General features: G+C 39.3%; 1 protein-coding gene across 11 annotated transcripts in view; it reads left to right on the forward strand.

Moving 5' to 3' along the window:
• The window catches only part of PTPN13 (protein tyrosine phosphatase non-receptor type 13), a 221,429-nt gene that overhangs the window by 70,131 nt on the left and 130,619 nt on the right, over positions 1-20,679 (forward strand). For 7 of the 11 annotated variants that reach the window (XM_070372644.1, XM_070372650.1, XM_070372648.1 and 4 more), the window contains 3 exons: positions 4,592-4,773; positions 14,949-15,014; positions 15,676-15,861. In XM_070372644.1, coding sequence (XP_070228745.1) covers positions 4,592-4,773; positions 14,949-15,014; positions 15,676-15,861 — 434 coding nt within the window. The remainder of the gene's footprint in view (positions 1-4,591; positions 4,774-14,948; positions 15,015-15,675; positions 15,862-20,679) is intronic. The other 4 variants (XM_070372645.1, XM_070372647.1, XM_070372649.1 and 1 more) reach the window with 1 other exon arrangement.

Raw genomic sequence — 20,679 nt, forward strand, 5'->3', positions numbered from 1 at the left:
TGTCTTAGATTAAAGGCACATCAGAAAGAAGTGCTAAGATGTTTCTTTGCATATCAGATTTCTGCTTATTTCTAAGTTTGCCTCTAACTGCATAATATTTTGAGTAAGCAGCTTTTTCTGTGGAATGTTGGTGAAAGCCTTTAAATAGAATCGTTTGAGCACTGAAATCGGTTCACGTCAGGTTTACTCTTTCATAACAACAGCATTCTTGAGGACAGTCATCACACAACTAAAACATTAGGGAACACTAAATTACAAGCTTCTGGAATCCTGTTTTTAAATCTTCTTTTGTTAGCATTCTTTGAGGGATTTTGAATACATTTGCCTTAAATTCTTTCTCTTAGTTAGACAAGGAGGGTGAATTAGACAGATTTCAGCCAGGACTCTAAGTTTCCTCACACGAAGGTTTGCATAACCCTTTAAATTATTAAAAAATATATTTTGTGGTCTGTTTTCTAAAGAACGTGGTGCTTAAATGTTGTGTGTGTGTTTTGGGAATTTGACAACAGTGTAGTTTGTTGTCACAGCTGCTTCAACTTTATTACCAGACATTTAAAAGCTGCACTTGAGAGCAGTGATAATATTTGTGTCATTTCTTTGTATGTGTGTTTTTTAACAAGTAAAACTATGACCCACCTTGGTAATTGTGTTTCTCACTGTTCTCTACCATTCCTCTGCTCCAGGTTCTTGCTGTTCCTTGTACAAATTTAATAATTTCCTGACCACATGCTTTTGCCTTGGCTGCCTCTTTTTGGAATCTCCCCCTTAGCCAAGGTCAAATCATACTCATTTTAAAGGCACATACAAAAAAAAATTAATTCTCTCTTCATTGTTACTTAAGTAATTTCCTCTAAATCCTCTTTTATATTCTTTTCTCCCTTCTAGATACCTTATACTTACAATCTTATTTTTATTTTTTTAATACATTTTATGTTTCCAATAACACTATGGACTCTGTCAGCAATGGACGTGAATTCGAGCAAACTCCGGAAGATGGTGGAGGACAGAGGAGCCTGGCGTGCTGCAGTCTATGGGATCGCAGTGTCGGACACAACTTAGTGACTAAACAACAACGACTATGAGCAAATGACTTGACGTTTTGCGAATATTATGTTTAGATATAAAAAGTGAAAGTGAAGTTGCTCAGTCATGTCCGACTCTTTGCGATCCCGTGGACTGTAGCCTACCAGGCTCCTCCATCCATGGGATTCTCCAAGCAAGAATCTGGAGATTCCACTGGATTCCACTGGAGAACCCACTGGAGTGGGTTGGCATTTCTTTCTCCAGGGGATCTTCGCAACCCAGGGATCGAACGCAAGTCTCCTACACTGCAGGCAAACGCTTTACCTTCTGAGCCATTTAGATATATAAACTACTTAAAATAATGGTATACTTTAGATGTTCAGTAAAAACTAACAAAAATTTATTGTTTAAAGCAAAAATTGAAAGATACATTTCTTGTCAGTGTAGTTTTTTTGACCTTCATTGTGCTGATAAGTGAATAAACAAACCTGTTAATTTCAAAGCTATAAGCAATTGTAGATAACTTTTACCTGCAGCAGTTTCTGTTGTGTGCCACCCTGTAAAGAAGAGGGTAGAATCAGTCTGTTGCCTGGGGCAGGGAGGAAGAGTGTGGTGGAGGTTTAGTCTCTAAGTCATGTCAAACTCTTTCAGTCCTATGGACTGTGACCCGCTAGTCTTGTCTCTACATGAAATTTCCCAGGCAAGAACTGGAGTGGGTTGCCACGCCCTCCTCCAGGCAGTCCTCCTGACCCAGGGATCACACCCACGTCTCTTGCAGTGCAGGCAGTCTCCTACATTGTAGGTAGATTCTTTTACCACTGAACCACCAGAGGTCTGAATGGATACCAATGCCAAGAATGGCGGGACAGGACAGAGCATTTAGACTTTAGGATGGCACTCCTCCTTCTGTATTAGCTGTGATCCCTGATAATTTATAAATTCAAATGGCAATAAGTATACCAGAAATCATAATTCTGTCCCCAGATAAGGCTAACAGGAACTGGCATGAGAGTTGGAATTTGTTCAACTCCCTTTCTTAGGTTCGGGATTGGATGCTGGGCCCCTTGATAGAAAGACTATTAAATAAAAAATTAAAATGGTGAAGTGGAGCTTGACACTGATGCACAAAAGAATTGTAAGAGAGAGATTGTGATGCCATACTTGGTGTGGATACCCCAGAAGAGAACAGCAAGCTGGAAGGAAAGACTGAGAAGGAGCAGCTGGTCTTAATGTTGGAGCAGCCCAACCACAATCCTTGTTCTTGATTTCTTTTCGATCTTAAAACTAACTTTTTGTTCCTCTCATCCAGTTACAGGGTTTTCAATACCATCTCTTAGGGCAATGACTCCCAAAATATATCTCCAGTTCAGATCTTTCTCCTAGACTTGAGATCCAACTGCGTACTTGACACCTCCATTTGAATATGTAACAGATATCTTCAACTTAATAGGTCCCAAAGTAAAGTTGAATCTCCCAGCCCTGCCTCAGCAACCTATGCTACTCCTGTAGTCTCTTTACTCTCAGTTGATGACACACCATCCTTCCTGTTACTGATACCAAAACCTTGGAGTCATTCTGATTCTCCTTTTTCTCACTCCACATCCAGTCTGTCAAGAAATTCTTGCTGTAAGTGTCTCTGAAATACACTCACGTTCTAACAGGTTCTCACTACCACTGTGGTTCCAGGCCATCGTCATCTTACACCAGGTATCAGTGCATTGCCTTCGGGATTGTTGTAGTGTTTGCCCCATTTGGGCTTTCCTGGTGGCTTCCCTGGTAAAGAATCAGCTTGCAATGTGGGAGACCCAGGTTCGATCCCTGGATCAGGAAGATCCCCCGGAGAAGGGAATGGCCGTTAGTTGCTAATTTGAAAAGAATTGATCATAGACTGTTTTATTATGTCTGTGACACACATGAAGTCTCAATATTATGAATAGCAACGTTTGGTAAAGAAAATATTGTTCTACCTGGTTTGAGTTCTCTGGCTGAATTTTGTGGTATTTGTGCATGAGATAGATACCCAAGAAGAAGCTTTAACAAGAAAATGTGTAAAGTGGCTGAGAAGCAACAGTATACCTAGGCTTAACAGCTATGATGATTCATTGAAACTTATTTTGCCATGAGAATTGAGAGTCTTGTTCTTAGCAACCTGATGTGTGATTGAGTTGGAATATGAAGACCAGTGATCTGTAACTGGGCTTCAGGGCAACACAAGGTACACTGAGTGAATAAAGATGCATTCAAACACTTTTCTCTTCCTTGACACAATTATTAAAGACATGTTTCAAATTCATAAGAATGCAGGAGAGTGTGTAGTTGCCTTTTTAACCTTCAAAGGAGAAATAAAGTTTACTTTTTTTTTTTTTTAAAGTTTGCTTTTTTATCAACGTAAGTCAAATTCTGATGATTAGAATCTTGACCACAGGTAGAGGTTTAAAAGTCAAAAAAGATCAATGATTCTCTTCTAATAGAAGTTGGTTTTAGGAAAGTATACTTACTGTATATTTGATAACCTATTCCACAGACTTCTGTCAGTTTCTTATGACTTGAGTTAGATAGAATATAACCCATTCAGATCAAACAATAGTGTCACTGTTTGTCAGAGGCCTTTTGTGACTTTCCTGTAGAGGTATCTTGAGTCTGTAACTCAGTTTCATTTAGCAGTTACCTTAAAACCTAGATTAATTTCCTTTTGAAATGTGAGGTCAAAATAAAATTCCCTCTAATAAGTGTGTTTTATTGAGCCTAATGTATATAGTTTTACTTTTAGAGGAGGTCTGCTAAAATTAAAATCTAAGGATTTTTAAAAAACTACTCTTAAACTGAATTCTTAGGTGCAAATATAAACAAACATCTAAACAAAACAAAATTAACAACCTCATTGATTCCATTTGGTAGCATGGAAGCTGTCTGAAATTCTACTGAAATGATGAACAAATGGAAACTAGACAAGTATACATATTGATGCAAAAAAGAGATTTTCATTTTAGCTGGAAACTTTACTACTTCTAAATCTGATGAATTATCAAGGGAATTATTTTCTGTCCATTTCAGGGCTCAATACTATAAATCAGGGACTCAACCTGGGATCCATAAATGGGCTCTAAGGAGATCCATGAACACCTTTTGCTTATGGGGTTTTATATTTATGGACAGTTCCCTTGAAAGGGTTTCTTGATTATAGTTTTCACCAAATCCTCAAAGGAATCCATGATCCCTTCCCCTACCACCAACATGTAAGGACTATTGATTCTTATTCATATCTCTGTATCACTGTGATGGAGTATTTGAACCAGGTTCAGTCTTATGACTAGCAATGAACGTTCTCTAGTTTCTTAGATCTGCCATCTAGTCTAAGTTTGAAAGACTAAGCCAGATCCAGATCCATGGTTGTTGATAATGCTAACAGTAGTAGATGAATGATCCTTGTCTCTTTTTATAGCATGTTGCTTTAGTGTATGTAACTGCACGTATCTATGACTATGCTTGGATATTCATTTAAGTGATCTATAATTGCCTAATTTTAAACACCTTTTTTTTTTCCTTTTCATTCTGGGCGGTTACAAAGCAGTAAGCATAGCTGACCCTGCTGCTCTTGGCTTCATCATTTCTCCATGGTCTCTGCTGCTGCTGCCATCCGGCAGTGTGTCATTTACAGATGAAAATATTTCCAATCAGGATCTTCGTGCATTCACTGCACCAGAGGTTCTTCAGAGTCAGTCACTCACTTCTCTCTCCGATGTTGAAAAGGTAACATTAAGTCTTTTTTTTTTTTTTTTTTGGGCTTGATTTTGTTTTGGTGGGCGTCGGAAAAATAGACACTGAACTACCCTACATCAACCCTCTGAAAAACACTCATTGAATTTTAAATAATCATGAAATTACTTATAGTATATGGAATCTAAAAAATACAACAAACTAGTGAATAAAACAAAAAAGAAACAGACTCACAGATACAGAGAACAAGCTAGTGGTTACCAGTGTGGAGAGGGAAGTGGGGAGGGATAAGAAAAGGGGAGAGGAGGGAGAAGTACAAACTATTAGGTACAAAATGAGTTGTAAGGGTATACCGTACAGCATGGGGAATATAGCCAGATATTTATAGTAACTATAGGTGGAGCATACCTTGAAAATCTGTGAATCACTGTGTTGTACACCTATAACTTATAGCATATGGTGTAGTATTATAGTATAAGTGAAAGCCGCTCAGTCATGGCTCTTTGTGACCCCATGGACTATACAATCCATGGAATTCTCTAGACCAGGATACTGGAATGGGTAGCCTTCTTCTCCAGGGGATCTTCCCAACCAAGGAATCAAACCCAGGTCTCCTGTGCTGCAGGTGGATTCTTTACCAGCTGAGCCACCAGGGAAGCCCAAGAATACTGGAGTGGGCAATCTCTCCCTTCTCCAGGGGATCTTCCTGACCCAGGAATTGAACCGGGGTCTCCTGCATTGCAGGCGAATTCTTTACCAGTTGAGCTACCAGGAAAACCCCCTGCTATTACAGTATGCTTCAACTAAAAAACAAAATGACCATGTATTCCAAGAAGTTCATATTTATTTTAAGAATTTGAAGTAATTTTATTAAAATGTATAGGTCTAAGAAAAAAAACATGAAAAAAATGTGAGCCTTTATTAATTCAAGCTTTAAAATACTTATTAAAAGCCTGCTATGTATAAAACACTGTACTTGTGAGGAAGATACAAAAATAACTAGAAGGTGGATCCTGATCAATGTATATAGACCAATAAGGTAAATACAAATAAATGATGTATAGAGGGATAGAGTTTAGAAGAGGAGCAATTTTCTGTTTAGAATGGTACGGCAGAGAAGGTAGCATTTGTGTTGGCATATAGTGACTAGAATTTAGAAGTCCATCCTAAAGAAAATCAGTCCTGAATATTCATTGGAAGGACTGATGCTGAAGCTGAAACTCCAATACTTTGGCCACCTGATGTGAAGAACTGACTCATTTGAAAAGAGCCTGATGCTGGGAAAGATTGAAGGTGGGAGGAGAAGGGGACGACAGAGGATGAGATGGCTGGATGGCATCACCGACTCAACGGACACAAGTTTGAGTAAACTCCGGGAGTTGGTGATGGACAGGGAGGCCTGGAGTGCTGCAGTCCATGGAGTCGCAAAGAGTTGGACACGACTGAGCGACTGAACTGAGAATTTAGAAAATTGAAAATAGGTAGGAATGGGGATTCCACTCAGGGTTGCTGTGCTGTGCTGTGCTGAGAGTAGGAGATTGTGCCCTCTGATGGGGAGTGTTTGGTCAGATTGGTTAGGCTGGAGCATCCCCTCCGTGGAAGGCTGTGGTTAAAGGGAGACGACAGGTCAGAACGAAGAAGACAGTGAATACTAGAAACTTAAAACTTTCTTCTGGGATATATCTTTAGGAGAGTGATGTGATGTGATTTGTTACCTCCAAGTTTGATGAAAGTGGATAAACGAGATGAAAAACTATGTAGAAATCTAACTGGGGCATTTTAATAATCTGAGGGACAGAACTAAAAATTGTATAAGGCCTTGGGCATGTAAAGGTGGGGATGATGGGGTTATAGTAGAAGCAAAGCTGAAAGAGTTTCACAGTTGATTTGATGAAGCAATGAAGAAGGAAAAGTTTATGATAGGAATATCCAGTCTGAGGATAGCAGTGCCATTGATATTTGAAGATCTAATTTCATTGTCAAGGCTCTGAAAAGAAATTTTGGAATAAATATGTGTATTTTGTGTAGCAAGCTGTGATAATTTTTATTTATTTTCGGCTTATCACGTGGCTTGTGAGATCTTAGTTCCCTGACTAGGGATTGAACCAAGGCCCTTGGCAAGGAAGGCACAGCGTCCAAACCACTGGAGCACCAGGGAATGCCCAAGCTGTGATAACATAGATAGGGAACTTTGGAGAATTCAGAATTGGCTATGGATATCATTTCTCATACATCAGTGCATGTAAGTGCAAAAACTAACTTAATAATTTCCTAGTAGTAACATTGTTAAATCAGAGTATGTGCATTTAAAATTTTGACATGTAGTTGACCCTTGAACAACTCTGAACTGCATGGACCCCCTCATGTGAATATTCTTCTCAATAGTAAATACTCCAGTACTACACGATCCTCAGTTGGTTGAATCTGCAGATGCAGAACCACTGATACAGAAAACCAAGCCTGCCTGTTACACAGATTTTCTAATGTGAGGAAGACATCTTGATTTGAGCCATTGGTTATATATCTGAAATAAGACTGACGAGAATTGGTAGAGAATCCAGTTTTATCTACCTTTTATATTCCGAGAGCTGCTTAAGAATTTGGGAAGGTACATGCAAAGCAACCAGTGAATAGAAACCATAGCTATGAAGTGGAGGTAATGCTGAAGGCATTAACCCTAAGAAATTTCCCATTATGTGCAAGGAGGTGTTTGCAAAGGACTTTGTTTAATACCCAGTATGTACAGTGTTGGTAGTTTTATATCATGAAGGCATTTATACTGGTAGTGTTTTATTAAACTGGATACCATATGTATAGCTGCTGGTAAGTCGCTTCAGTCATGTCCGACTCTGTGCGACCCCACAGACGGAAGCCCACCAGGCTCCCCCGTCCCTGGGATTCTCCAGGCAAGAACACTGGAGTGGGTTGCCATTTCCTTCTCCAGTGCATGAAAGTGAAAAGTGAAAGTGAAGTCGCTCAGTCATGTCCGACTCTTAGCAACCCCATGGACTACAGCCTACCAGGTTCCCCCATCCATGGGATTTTCCAGGCAAGAGTACTGGAGTGGGGTGCCATTGCCTTCTCCATATGTATAGCTATGTATATTTAAATAGTGTGCATTCATTCTGTATACTCTGTGATTCCTTTAATAATAAGATTTTTAAAGATAGAGATTAATTGGAATATTAGAGATAGGCATGATGTGTGTGTAAATTATTTAACCCTTGAGATTTCTGAATCTTAACTGAGCTTCAGGATATCTACAAACCAATGAAATGATGTACTAAGTGTTGTGTGTCTGAGCACTTTAGGGGCAGGGGTGTCTTCAAACTGGGTTATCAGTCTCTCAGGTGGGTCTGGTGACCCAAGGAAAACTGTAAGAATCACTGCAGTAGAGTCACAAGTGTCTTCGTTTTAAAAACTGCTGCTGAATTATAAGTAAGTTTTCTCTAGTTAAGAAAAAATTTTGCACAAGTGTTTATGAATTCTTTCTGCAAGGTATTTAAAATCCACAATTGAAAAACTGCTGGATAGGTGCACAAGTGCTTTTCTGACTTGCCAAGGGCCTTCCCAGTTTGTCCTGCGATGCCAGAATACCCAGACAGTAAACCTCCCATGTACTTAGGTACAACTGTTAGATCCTGAGTTTGGGAAAGTGATTGAAGCCTCCCTATTATTAGGCTAGGTGTTCAGAATCAAGTGTTGGGGATGTGATGGGCATTGTTCCATTCCTACAAAGTTGCCAACTGTACTCTGACATCTTGAGAAAGAAGACGGTAAAAGCATTTCATAGTTTCCTGAGTTAAGGATATGCCATTTTTAACTTGTTCTCAACAAATGTTTGCTATTGATAGTATATGAAATTTTTTTAAAAATATATGATACTTAAAGCCTAGCTTATGAATAATATTGAATACTTAGTAAGATCTTGACCTGTGAAAATGTTTCCTTCATTCAATGAAACTTGTTTTGTAAACTACATATACAGTTATATGAAAAAAAGTTTACCTTACCACGACACTTTGCATTTATTTGCCCTAAAATTTTACTTTTCCAGATAGCATGCCCATTTATTTAAATAACTAGACAAGATTATATAGGTCACACGAAGCTTTTTGATTCTCTGGTTTTCCCTTCAGTGAGTAATTGTTTACTTCCTGCTTGCTTGGCACATGATTAATTTGGCAATTCTTTTGAAATCATTTTGTTAGGACTAGAACCTGAATCAAATTCTTGTTTTGTTTTCTCTTCAAGATTATTGGACATGCACCAGGGATTTGAACTATATCCCTGGTGAACTAAAGGGATCTTAGGTTAAGTGTTTATTTTCACTAACTTACAGTGTAAGTAGCAGTAATTGTGTTTCTTGCTACTGCTAAGTTGCTTCAGTCATGTCCGACTCTGTGCAATCCCATAGATGGCAGCCCACCAGGCTCCCCTGTCCCTGGGATTCTCCAGGCAAGAACACTGGAGTGGGTTGCCATTTCCTTCTCCAATGCATGAAAGTGAAAAGGGAAAGTGAAGTCACTCAGTCATGTCTGATTCTTAGCGACCCCATGGACTGCAGCCCACCAGGCTCCTCCGTCCATGGGATTTTCCAGGCAAGAGTACTGGAGTGGGGTGCCATTGCCTTCTCTGAATTGTGCTTCCTACCAGACAGTAAAGAATCTGCCTGCAATGCAGGACACGCAGGAGATCTGGGTTGGATCCTGGGGTTGGGAAAATCCCCTGGAGAAGGGAATAGCTACCCACTTCAGTATTTTTGCCTGGAGAATTCCACGGACAAAGGAGCCTGGCGGGCTACAGTCCATTGGGTTGCAAAGAGTCAGACACAACTGAGCTACTAACACTTTCATCATATCTATACTTCTTAAAATCAAGAGTCGTCTTTAGAAGGATAATATGAGGAAACAGCAGAAACCTCAAATGAACTTGTTTTAAAGACCAAATGCCTTTAGCCACACTACACTACATTTATTCTACATTAATTCTTACTAATCCACCCTCTCTCCCTTCCATTTGTTCCCATTTATCCATAAATTTGAAAGTATAGTTATTACACACAGGCATTTGAAGAAACTCCAGGGCGGTCTAGTTCTAGAGTCCAACATTTAATGACAGAATTAAATTAAAAATTTAAATGCTAGGGTTATAGAGATATCATCTTGCACCCATTAGACTGACCACTATCAAGAGAACAAAAAATAGCATGTGTTTTTGAGAATAGAGAAGCTGGGACTTTCATTTACGTTTCTGGGACTGTAAATTGTATAGTCGTTATGAAAAACAGCATGGCGGCTCCTCGAAAAAGTTGAACATAGAACTGTTATGTGATACAGCATCTCACGTCTGGGTGTATGTCCAAAAGAACTCGAAGCAAGGTGTAACTGGCAGGTAGGGCGTAGAACAGTAGTTCTCACACTGTATCCTGCATCAGAATTACCAGAGGGACTCAATAAAACACAGACTGCAGGGCTTACCTCCAGGACCTCTGATTCAGTAGGTCTGGGGCAGGGTCTGAGAACTTGCTTTTCTCCCAAATTCCCAGGGGATGCAGATGCTGCTGGTTGGGGAATAACTCTTTGAGAATCACTGGTATAGAGCTGAAAGCTAAGCGCGATGATACTTGTTAAGTGCTTAGAACAGTCCCCAGCATAGAGTAAGCACCCACTGAGTATTAACAGTTACTATTATATTAAGTGCAGTCCTAGGTCCTGGGATAAAATTATGGATAGGACAAAGTCGTTTCATTCAGAGTTCATATTCCAGCCCATTATAACTATAAAGACAAAACAGATTTCTCTTTCCCATGGAATATATGGGCTCTTTCAACTCTGTGTGTGTGTGTGTGTGTGTGTTTTATTGTCACATTTTCACATCTTTATCTCTGATTCCTGCCTTTCCACAAGTCCACTTAATTGCCTAAATTTCTCAAGTCATCTTCCCAAGTCCAGCCATTCTATCCTCTCCTCTTCAGCCCTATTGCCAGGGCTATGGTAGGGTCCCCATTTCCTTTCTCTTGACCTTTTATCATAGTCTTCCAACTTAATTCTGCCTCTTGACTATTTGCCCAACTGCTGTCAGATTAACCCCTCTGATCATCTCTCTTTTTTTTTTTCCTTCAAAAACCTTCTGCTTTTTTTACCCAATTAAATACAGATTCCTTTGCAAAACCTAGGAAACCTCTCCAGAGTTTGATTCCAACCATATTTCAACTCCTGTCTTTCATATGCACAAGTTGTAATCAGTGATTATTAAAGAGATTCTATGCTTTGTGGCTTCCCTCTTTTGTATAACAGTGCCCTTCCCCATTTCTGCAAACTCACATCCTAAGTACCAACCATTCTTTGAATGACCATCTCTTGAGGACTTAGATATTCTATATTAGGCCATAGGTTTACAGAGATATTGAATAAGAAATAGTCTTTGCCCTCAAAGGGAAAATAGTAATGTAAGTATCAGTAATGGAGAGACAGACAAAAAGCAATTAATAATAATAATAATGAAAATACAAGGATAGTAGGTCTGTACAAAATATTAAGAGAACACAGAAAGGGGACACATAACCTATGTTCAAGGCTCAGCTTAAACTGCCCCTGCTTTAAATTTCTTCCCTAATCAGAAGTAAGCTTGTCTTTTTTGGATTTTGCTAAGAGTCGGACACGACTAAGCGACTTCACTTTCACTTTTCACTTTCACACATTGGAGAAGGAAATGGCAGCCCACTCCAGTGTTCTTGCCTGGAGAATCCCAGGGACGGCGGAGCCTGGTGGGCTGCTGTCTATGGGGTCACACAGAGTCGGACACGACTGAAGCGACAGCAGCAGCAGCAGTACAAATTTACCACTTCTTTGTTTGATTCATACATATATATTCTCTCTATATATATGTATATATATATCTCATATTTGGATATTTATTAAACAGGAGTCTCCAGAGAAACTAGATCAGTAGGGTGTGTGTGTGTGTGTGTGTGAAGAGAGACTTATTAGCTCATGTGATCATGGATACTGACAAGTCCCAAGATCTGTAAGATGAGCTGGCAAGCTGGAGACCAGGAGAGCAACACTGTAGTTCTGGTCTGAGAACCAGGAGAACCAAGGGTGTAGTTCCACTCTGAAGGCCAGAAGGCTCGGGGCCCAGGAAGAGCTGATATTTTGGATCAAGTCCAAAGGCAATAAAAAGCTGATGTCCTAGTTTGAAGGCAGTCAGGCAGAAAGAATTCTTTCTTACCTGGGGGTGGGTAAACCATTTTGTCCTACACAGGCCTTCCAGTGATTGGATGAGGACAACCCATACTGGGGAGAGCAGTCTGCCTTGCCCACTTTACCAATTTAAATGGCACTTTCATCCAAAACGCTCTCCCAGAAATACCCAGAATAGGGTTTGATCAAATATCTAGGCATCCAGTCAAATCGACACATAAAACTAACGATTATAGTGTATGTATATGTAGATGATCAGCAAATGTATTAAGTTTATAATCTATTTTTTAAATGTTATTAATCTTATATAGTCTTATATGTTATTAAAGTAATTCAATTCACATACTGACAAGTAAATATAATAAAGGATCTTAAACTACTACCAGTATCTCGAAGAACCACAAATCAGAATTAATATATTAAGAGACATATATTTGAGTATGCAGTTCATCATTTTTGCTAAAGGTATGAAAATGTTTTTCACATGTGAGGCTCTTTGAAAAGGTGTTTCCATATGAGGTTCCTTGAATTCTAAACAGAAATGTGATACAAATAGTCTGCAATATGTTGCCTTGAACTTCATGCACATTTAATTCAGTTCACCAGGCATGTATTGAATATCTACTATGTACAAGTTGTGTCAGTTGCTAAGAGGGATATTAAGATGTATAAAAAATGAGGCTCCCTCAAGGAAGACAAACAAGCAAACATCCTAACTATGTTGCAGGTAGTATTAGTTAACTGTTTCATTAGAGATACAAATGAAATGAAAACTGTATCATATAAGAGAGAATGCTTTGTACAGTTGGGAAAAGATCTATATAGCATTCATAATAGATAACAGCATCTTTGGGCTATCAATAATGGGCAGAACTTTTATTGACAGATGAGGAAAGAAATTCTTGGTAGGAGGAACAGTTCAAAAAAAGCTGGGAAAGAGAAAGATTGGTTTGCCAGCAGAGAATTATCTTTTAGTTTTGAAGTGTTTAGGTGTGATAGAGAAAGGAATGAGAAGAGAAGGAAGACTGAAAAATCTGTTTGGAAAATGGAGATGGAGGCAAGTCAGAGTGAGCCTGGTGTATCATAAAGAATTTGGGATTTTGAACATTGGGAGCCATGAAAATATTTAAAAAGAGGAACAAACTTTTTCTAATCTGTAATTTAAATGCTGTGAGATTCTAAGGATATCCAGTTTTATATGGAGTTATCTCACGTATATCTAAAGAGGTTTGAGACAGTTTGTATAATTAAAAATAGAGATGGAAAAATGACAGCAAAATGGAAAAAAAAGAAAAGACACTGAAGATGACATTGCAGTAAGATGGCTGCAAACAAAATGTTTGTGGTAAGATTATTCAATACTGGGAGAGCTGGCTGAACGTTTAGCTTTGAATCTCTTAACGAGAGCTGGAAAATGATTACTTAGAAGGATTAACTGTCCACTCTTTATGTCGATAATCTTGCTTCCTGTTTCACCAGGGGGAAAAAAGTAGAGGTAATCAGGAGACTTCTCCCAAGATCCCATGACCAGATTACCCACATAAATTTTCATATTCTTTGCTTCCCTGCTTCGTAAGAACTGGCTGTGCTCCTCTGTGAAGCCAACTCCTTCATCTGTGTGTTAGCCTCCACTTCCTCCTGCTTACTCATCAGTGTTCTCCCAGCTGTCTCCTCTCTCCTGCAATTCCAGTTTTCCCTGTTCTATCCATACTATCAGCATAAACCTATGTTGTCATTTTTCCAATCTTTAAGAAGCAAACAGACAATGAAAAAGGAACCTTTTCTGACCCAGCTTTTTTTTTCCATGTGCTACTACCCCATCCATTCTTGGTAAGAAAAGTGCTAATCAAACTGTAATGAGATTTTTTTTCTCTTTTCAGTTCAGCAAACAGCTTCATAACACATTCTATGGATAAGGCTTGTGGAAAAAAAGTCTCATATGTTGCTGTAGAAATGCAAAAGGATAAAATGTTGTGGGGGGAAATCAGACAAAAATGTATCAAAACTACAGATGATTTGCTCTTTTATTCATAATGTAAGAGAGTCAATTTAAGAGGAATACTTGCATGTACAAAAAGACATTTCCAAAACTGTTTACTAAAACTTTATTTATGATAGCAAAAGTTTAGGAAATTTCTAATTGCCAATTAGTGACAGATCAGTTAAGTAAACAATACAGTAACCACAAAATATAGTTCTATGCAGCAGTGAAGAGTTAAGAGATTCGAAGCTAAGGAGATTCAGTGCCATCTCTAAACAGTCATAACCTGTCTTGTTATATTAAAACTGCAAGGTGTTGAGTAATTTTTTTAAATTTCTGACCTTTTGTAAAAGAAATGGAAAGTCAGAGTTTTTATTCATATTCTCTTGAGTTTGCATAAAGAAACCTTAAATAAGAAATGGGGGAGAATGGATACATGTAAGGTATGGCTGAGTCCCTTAGCCGTTCACCTGAAACCATCACGGCATGTTAATTGGTTAACCTCAATACAAAATAAAAAGTTTAGAGTTAAGAAAAAAAAAAAGGACTGATAAAAATGATTACTCATAGCAGACAGACTGAGGAGTTGGAAAGTAAAATCTGTTCTGATCATTTACAGTCTTATTTTCTGTTTTAAGCTCTCACATACATTTTTAATTTAAATTTATTTATTTTTAATTGGAGGATAATTGCTTTGCAATACTGTGTTGGTTTCTGCCATACATTAGCATGAATCAGCCATAGGTCCCCTCTCTCTTAAACCTCCCTGCCACCTCCCACCCCATCCCACCCCTAGAGGTTGTCATAGAGCACCAGATTTGAGCTCCCTGCGTCATACAGAAATTCCCACTAACTCTCTGTTTTACATAAGCTCTCACATTCTTTTATGCAAAATATGAAATGATGGTTTTGTCAAATCATGTGTTACATTTTCTTTGGAGCAAAAAGTGATGAATATATAGTACTTGCTAGATTAACTTTTTACCATAAAATGATTTTTTTTTTTAAAATTCTATTCCTAGATCCATATTTATTCTCTCGGAATGACACTGTACTGGGGAGCTGATCATGAAGTGCCTCAGAGCCAAGTAAGTCAAGCCATCACATGTGTACAATATTATACTTTTTAAGAAGCTCTTCTGTGCATTTAGGTCTTCTGCAGTGTACTGTCAGGCACACCAGCGTTTCTATACTGGTTGTTCACGTTAATAATGTCTTCTCTCAGAATGAAGTAATAAAGTACTAAAGAAATTATTTTTCTGAGAATGTTCTTAGAAATATAGAAGTCATCAGAGGATGGTATGGCAACCCACTTCAGTTTCCTTGCCTGGAGAATCCCCATGGACAGTGGAGCCTGGCGGGTTTTCCAGGCAAGAGTACTGGAGTGGGGTGCCAATGCCTTCTCCGTGTATACATGTATATGCATATATATAAACTGCTTACCAAAACCCTTGGTTAATCAAAACATTCCATTTCTTAAGCATACCAAAAAACCCCAGGTTTTTTTTTTTATAATAACTCCTATTCTTAGGAGATATATGTTAACCGTCCTTCGCTAATACAGTTTTTATGTTATGAAAAGGTAAAATGCACTCAAACATTTATGCTACTACATAAGGAATTCACTTCCTCCAAGTATTTGAAGTGTATTTATTTGGTATGGTTCCTGTGACTCTGAAAATGGTTTGTCTCCCATTCGTTCAATTTACCCTAGCTGATCAACGTGACCTTTTCTTTCTTTGTCCTCAGCCTATCAAGCTTGGAGATCATCTCAACAGCATCCTACTTGGAATGTGCGAGGACGTGGTTTATGCTCGGGTCTCTGTCCGGACTGTCCTGGATGCTTGCAGTGCCCACATCAGGAATAGCAATTGTGCGCCTTCATTTTCCTACGTGAAGCAGTTGGTAAAACTGGTTCTGGGAAGTCTTTCTGGGGTAAGCCACAGTTCCAACTGGTGCATATAGTCATACTTTAAACTTTAGTAGCATTTCACAGGATTTTCTTTAAATATGGATAGCATTGCTCCATGGAGACTAGGAACAGGAGGCTGAATTTCTTTCAAACATTAGTTGTTTATTTGCAACAGTACTTAAAATAGAAGCCCACTGCAATAATTTAGTCTTACAAATTTTATGAGAATTTGTCTTTTTTAATTTTTGAAAATTAAAAAAATTTTTTAATTGGAGGATGATTGCTTTACAGTGTTGTATTGGTTTCTGTAGTACAACAGCGCAAATCAGTCATAACTATATATATACACACATATATATAGTTATAGGGAGGGAATATGTATGTATATGTACATATACATATTCCTTCCCTCTTGAGCCTCCCTCCCACACACCCCACTAACCTATCCCACCCCTCTAGTTCATCACAGAGCGCTAGGCTGGATTCCCCGTGTTATGTAACTATAATACTAGCTATCTGTTTTATACAAAGTAGTGTATATAATGCCAGTGCTATTTCTCAATTGATCCCACCCTGTCTTTCCCCTGTGGTATCCATAAGTCCTTTCTCTACGTCTGTGCCTTTATTCCTGTCCCGCAAATAGTTTCATCAGCACCATTTTTCTAGCTTCTGTATATGTATGTTAATATACAGTATTTGTTTTTCTCTTTCTGTCTTTCTCCACTCTGTATAACAAGCTATAGGTTCATCCACCCTAGTTCAACTGATTCACGTTTGTTCCTTTTTATGGCTGAGTAATATCCCATTGTATAATATACTGTAACTTCTTTAACCATTCATCTGTTTATGGACATCTAATTTGCTTCCAGGTTCTGGCTATTGTGAATAGGGCTGCAGTGAACACTAGGGTACATGTGTCTTTTTGAAGAGTCTTTTTTTTAGAACTTTATTCTAGAAAGTAGTATAGAATCACAGCATGTTAAAGCTAAAAATGTCTTCTTGCCTCTTTTCTTTCATTTTTTCCTATGGAGCTTTCAGTAAGTGAGTTTATCTACTGTGAAAGCCATATGGACATGCAGCATGGGTTTTAGAGTCATTTACATGCATTTTCAATTGCTTTAGACCTCTTTCTTGTCTACTTAGTCTGGACCTCTTAAGTATTTCTACACCCTCCCCGCCTTATTTGCACATTGGCTTCTGGTGTGTGAGGGGGATACATGCTTGCATCCCTACCAGATTAGTCCAAAACTGGGACGACCTTTATTTTCTCGCTTGTCTTAGATATGAAGAATCCGAAGACTAACAGTCTGTATATGTAATAATCCCTCCATTGTATTTCTCAAGCTGTATTCTATCCTATTTGCCATAGATTGGCCATCCTTTGTTGTTGTTTTTTAAGGAAATTCTTTTCTCTCTCTTTTTAAAATAATTTTTGTTTATTTATATATTTATTTTTGGCTGTGATGGCTCTTTGTTGCCGTTCAGGCTTTTCTCTAGTTGTGGCAAGCAGCGGCCACTCTCTAATTGTGGTGCACAGGTTTCTCATCGAGATGGCTTCCCGTGTTGCTGAGCATGGGCTCTGGGACATGTGGGTTTCAGTGGTTGCAGTTGCCGGGCTCTCGAGTGCAGGCTCAGCAATTGTGGCTCAGGGGTTTAGTTGTTCCACGGCATGTGGATCAGGGATCAAACCCACGTCCCCTGCATTGTCAGGTGGATTCTCGACCACTGAGCCATCAGGGAAGCCTTCTTTTGATTTTTGGTATTTGATCTAGATTTGACCTTCGTCTGCTCTTGCCCCTTACATTATGGTACCTTGAGTTCCTCTCTTTTATGCGACTTTGGATAGACTTGTCACTGTCACACAGTGTTCTTGCTGGCTTCCTCTTAATTTCTCATCCCTAGGGATTTAGTTCTGCTAACCTTAACCAAGATGTTGTATGGCTGGCAAGGATATATCCAAATTCCACATGCTTTGCCAGTTGATAGGTTCATAAAGTCTTCAGGGCAAATGGTTTATAAAGTAGACTCCAAGGAGCCTTTGCAATTCTGTAGTGAGAGGAATTGGGGTAGTAGAGGCTAAGTGAAGAGGGTTCTTGGCCATGTATTTCCCCTTCTTAACTAGGGCTGATTTATTTGTATTTCTATGTGTAACTTTTTTTTTTCCAAAACAAAGATAAAGATACTAAAAACTTAGGAAAGCCCTCTATCCCAGAGGTCCCCAGCCTTTTTGGCACCAGATTTTGTGGAAGACAGGTTTTTCCACAGACTCAGGCAGTGGGGAGAGTGATGGTTTGGGGATGATTCAAGTGCACTACACTTATTGTGCACTTTATTTCTATTATTATTGCATCAGCTCCACCTCAGATCATCAGGCATTCAGATCAGATCAGATCAGTCGCTCAGTCGTGTCCGACTCTTTGCGACCCCGTGAATCGCAGCACGCCAGGCCTCCCTGTCCGTCACCAACTCCCGGAGTTCACCCAGGCTCATGTCCATCGAGTCAGTGATGCCATCCAGCCATCTCATCCTCTGTCATCCCCTTCTCCTCCTGCCCCCAATCCCTCCCAGCATCAGAGTCTTTTCAAATGAGTCAGCTCTTCGCATGAGGTGGTCAAAGTACTGGAGTTTCAGCTTTAGCATCATTCCTTCCAAAGAAATCCCAGGGCTGATCTCCTTCAGAATGGACTGGTTGGATCTCCTTGCAGTCCAAGGGACTCTCCAACACCACACTTCAAAAGCATCAATTCTTCGGTGCTTAGCCTTCTTCACAGTCCAACTCTCACATCCGTACATGACCACAGGAAAAACCATAGCCTTGACTAGACGAACCTTTGTTGGCAAAGTAATGTCTTTGCTTTTGAATATGCTATCTAGGTTGGTCATAACTTTCCTTCCAAGGAGTAAGCGTCTTTTAACTTCATGGCTGCAGTCACCATCTGCAGTGATTTTGGAGCCCAAAAAAATAAAGTCTGACACTGTTTCCACTGTTTCCCCATCTATTTCCCATGAAGTGATGGGACCGGATGCCATGATCTTCATTTTCTGAATGTTGAGCTTTAAGCCAACTTTTTCACTCTCCACTTTCACTTTCATCAAGAGGCTTTTTAGTTCTTCTTCACTTTCTGCCATAAGGGTGGTGTCATCTGCATATCTAAGGTTATTGATATTTCTCCCGGCAGTCTTGATTCCAGCTTGATTCCAGAGGTTGGGGACTACCACTCCATTCAGACCAAGCTATCCTACATATTTTGAAATACATTTTTGTTTAAAAAAATTTCTCTGTGTTCAGGTAGAGTTGAGGGAAAACTCTTTAAGGAATATAAAATGTATATTCACTGTAGAACTTCTCAGAGCCTTTAATATACTAGATTGTATCACTAACCCTCAAGAGGGAAAGATACATAGGTGAAATATTTCCCAAACTTATTTGAGCCTTCTTTCACAGATCTTCTCATAATACTGATGTTCTTGTGAAAACTCCCTCTGAGGAATGATCTGCACTAACTCCTTCACTTTATAATTTACCTATTTCTATTTTTGCTTTGTTTTTTTTAAAAAACATTTTGAAGATTTTTGGGTTTTTTTTGGCTGTTCTGGGTCTTTGTTGCTGTGCGGGCTTTCTTCTAGTTGGGGCAAGTAAGGGGCCACTCTTCGTTGCGCTGTGAGGGCTTCTCATTGGGGTGCCTTCCTTTGTTGCGGAGCTCGGGCTCTAGGCACGAAGGCTCAGTGGTTGTGGCGCATGGGCTTAGTCGCCCTGGAGCATGTGGGATCTGCCCAGACCAGGAATGGAACCCATGTCTCCTGTATTGATAGGTGGATTCCCATCCATTGGACCCCCAGGGGCATCCTATATATATTTCTTAAAGAAATTGAGACTCACAAAGCTTATGTGACTTCCGTTTCCTATTAATCAGTCAGGAATTTAACATCTATCAGAGTTTGAGGGGAAAGGATACAAGTAATGACTGAGTTGAAAAAGAGAGCGTTAAACTAGATCCCAGAGACTGGATAGAAAGAAAGGGTAATCCAGGCAGAGGGAAGTAAACTTGGATCAGTCCCCTGAGATGGGAAAGAGCAGAATGTTCAAGGAACAGCGATAAGTCTGACACAGGATGTGCTGTGGGACTTTTTAGTGGGAGAGAAGCATAGAAAGGTCAGTTGGAGTCAGCAGGGAGAGAGCTCGCCTTTCCAGAGGCAGATTTCAAAGTAGAAATAATAACACTTCCCCCATCCATTGCTCTTGAGAGTCTCCTGGATATGCAGACAAGTAACTCTCGTAGCTACCATTTTTAAATGTTGAGTTTGTTTTGTGCTGAATGACTTATGTGTTTTTTTCACCTTTATTCACCAAAATAGCCCCAGGTTATTAGAGAGAATGAAACCAAGGCTCAAATAGATGAAATAACTTGCCGTGGCCACATGCATGGTAAATGACAGACACAATCAGAATCTGGATCTCTCTGACCCTGAAGCCCATGCTGTTAGCCAGCACGCCCCTCTGAGACTATCATTCTCCCCAGTAGCTGATAGAAAGACTTAGTCTTTCATCCAGTGTGAAATTCACTACAAGTGTCCATAATCCTAACTCACTTAAAATTAATTAGCCTGGAGTAAAAGTCAGTGGGCCAGCTTACTTGTCAGCATTCCTCCACTGATTTAATCTTATAACGTGTTTGAATGCAGTTTTACTTACCTGTAAGATAGGAGTAATAGTGCATACCATCCACCCATATTAGTGAGTAGTTGTAAAGACAGTTATTTCAATATTGATGAGCTGCTTCAAGGTCCTTAGAAATTTGCTATTTCTCCCTTTATTGTAATGTGAAATTAATAATAATATA

This window comes from Bos mutus, chromosome 6 (genome assembly GCF_027580195.1).
Source record: "Bos mutus isolate GX-2022 chromosome 6, NWIPB_WYAK_1.1, whole genome shotgun sequence".
NCBI classification, from domain to species: Eukaryota; Metazoa; Chordata; class Mammalia; order Artiodactyla; family Bovidae; genus Bos; species Bos mutus.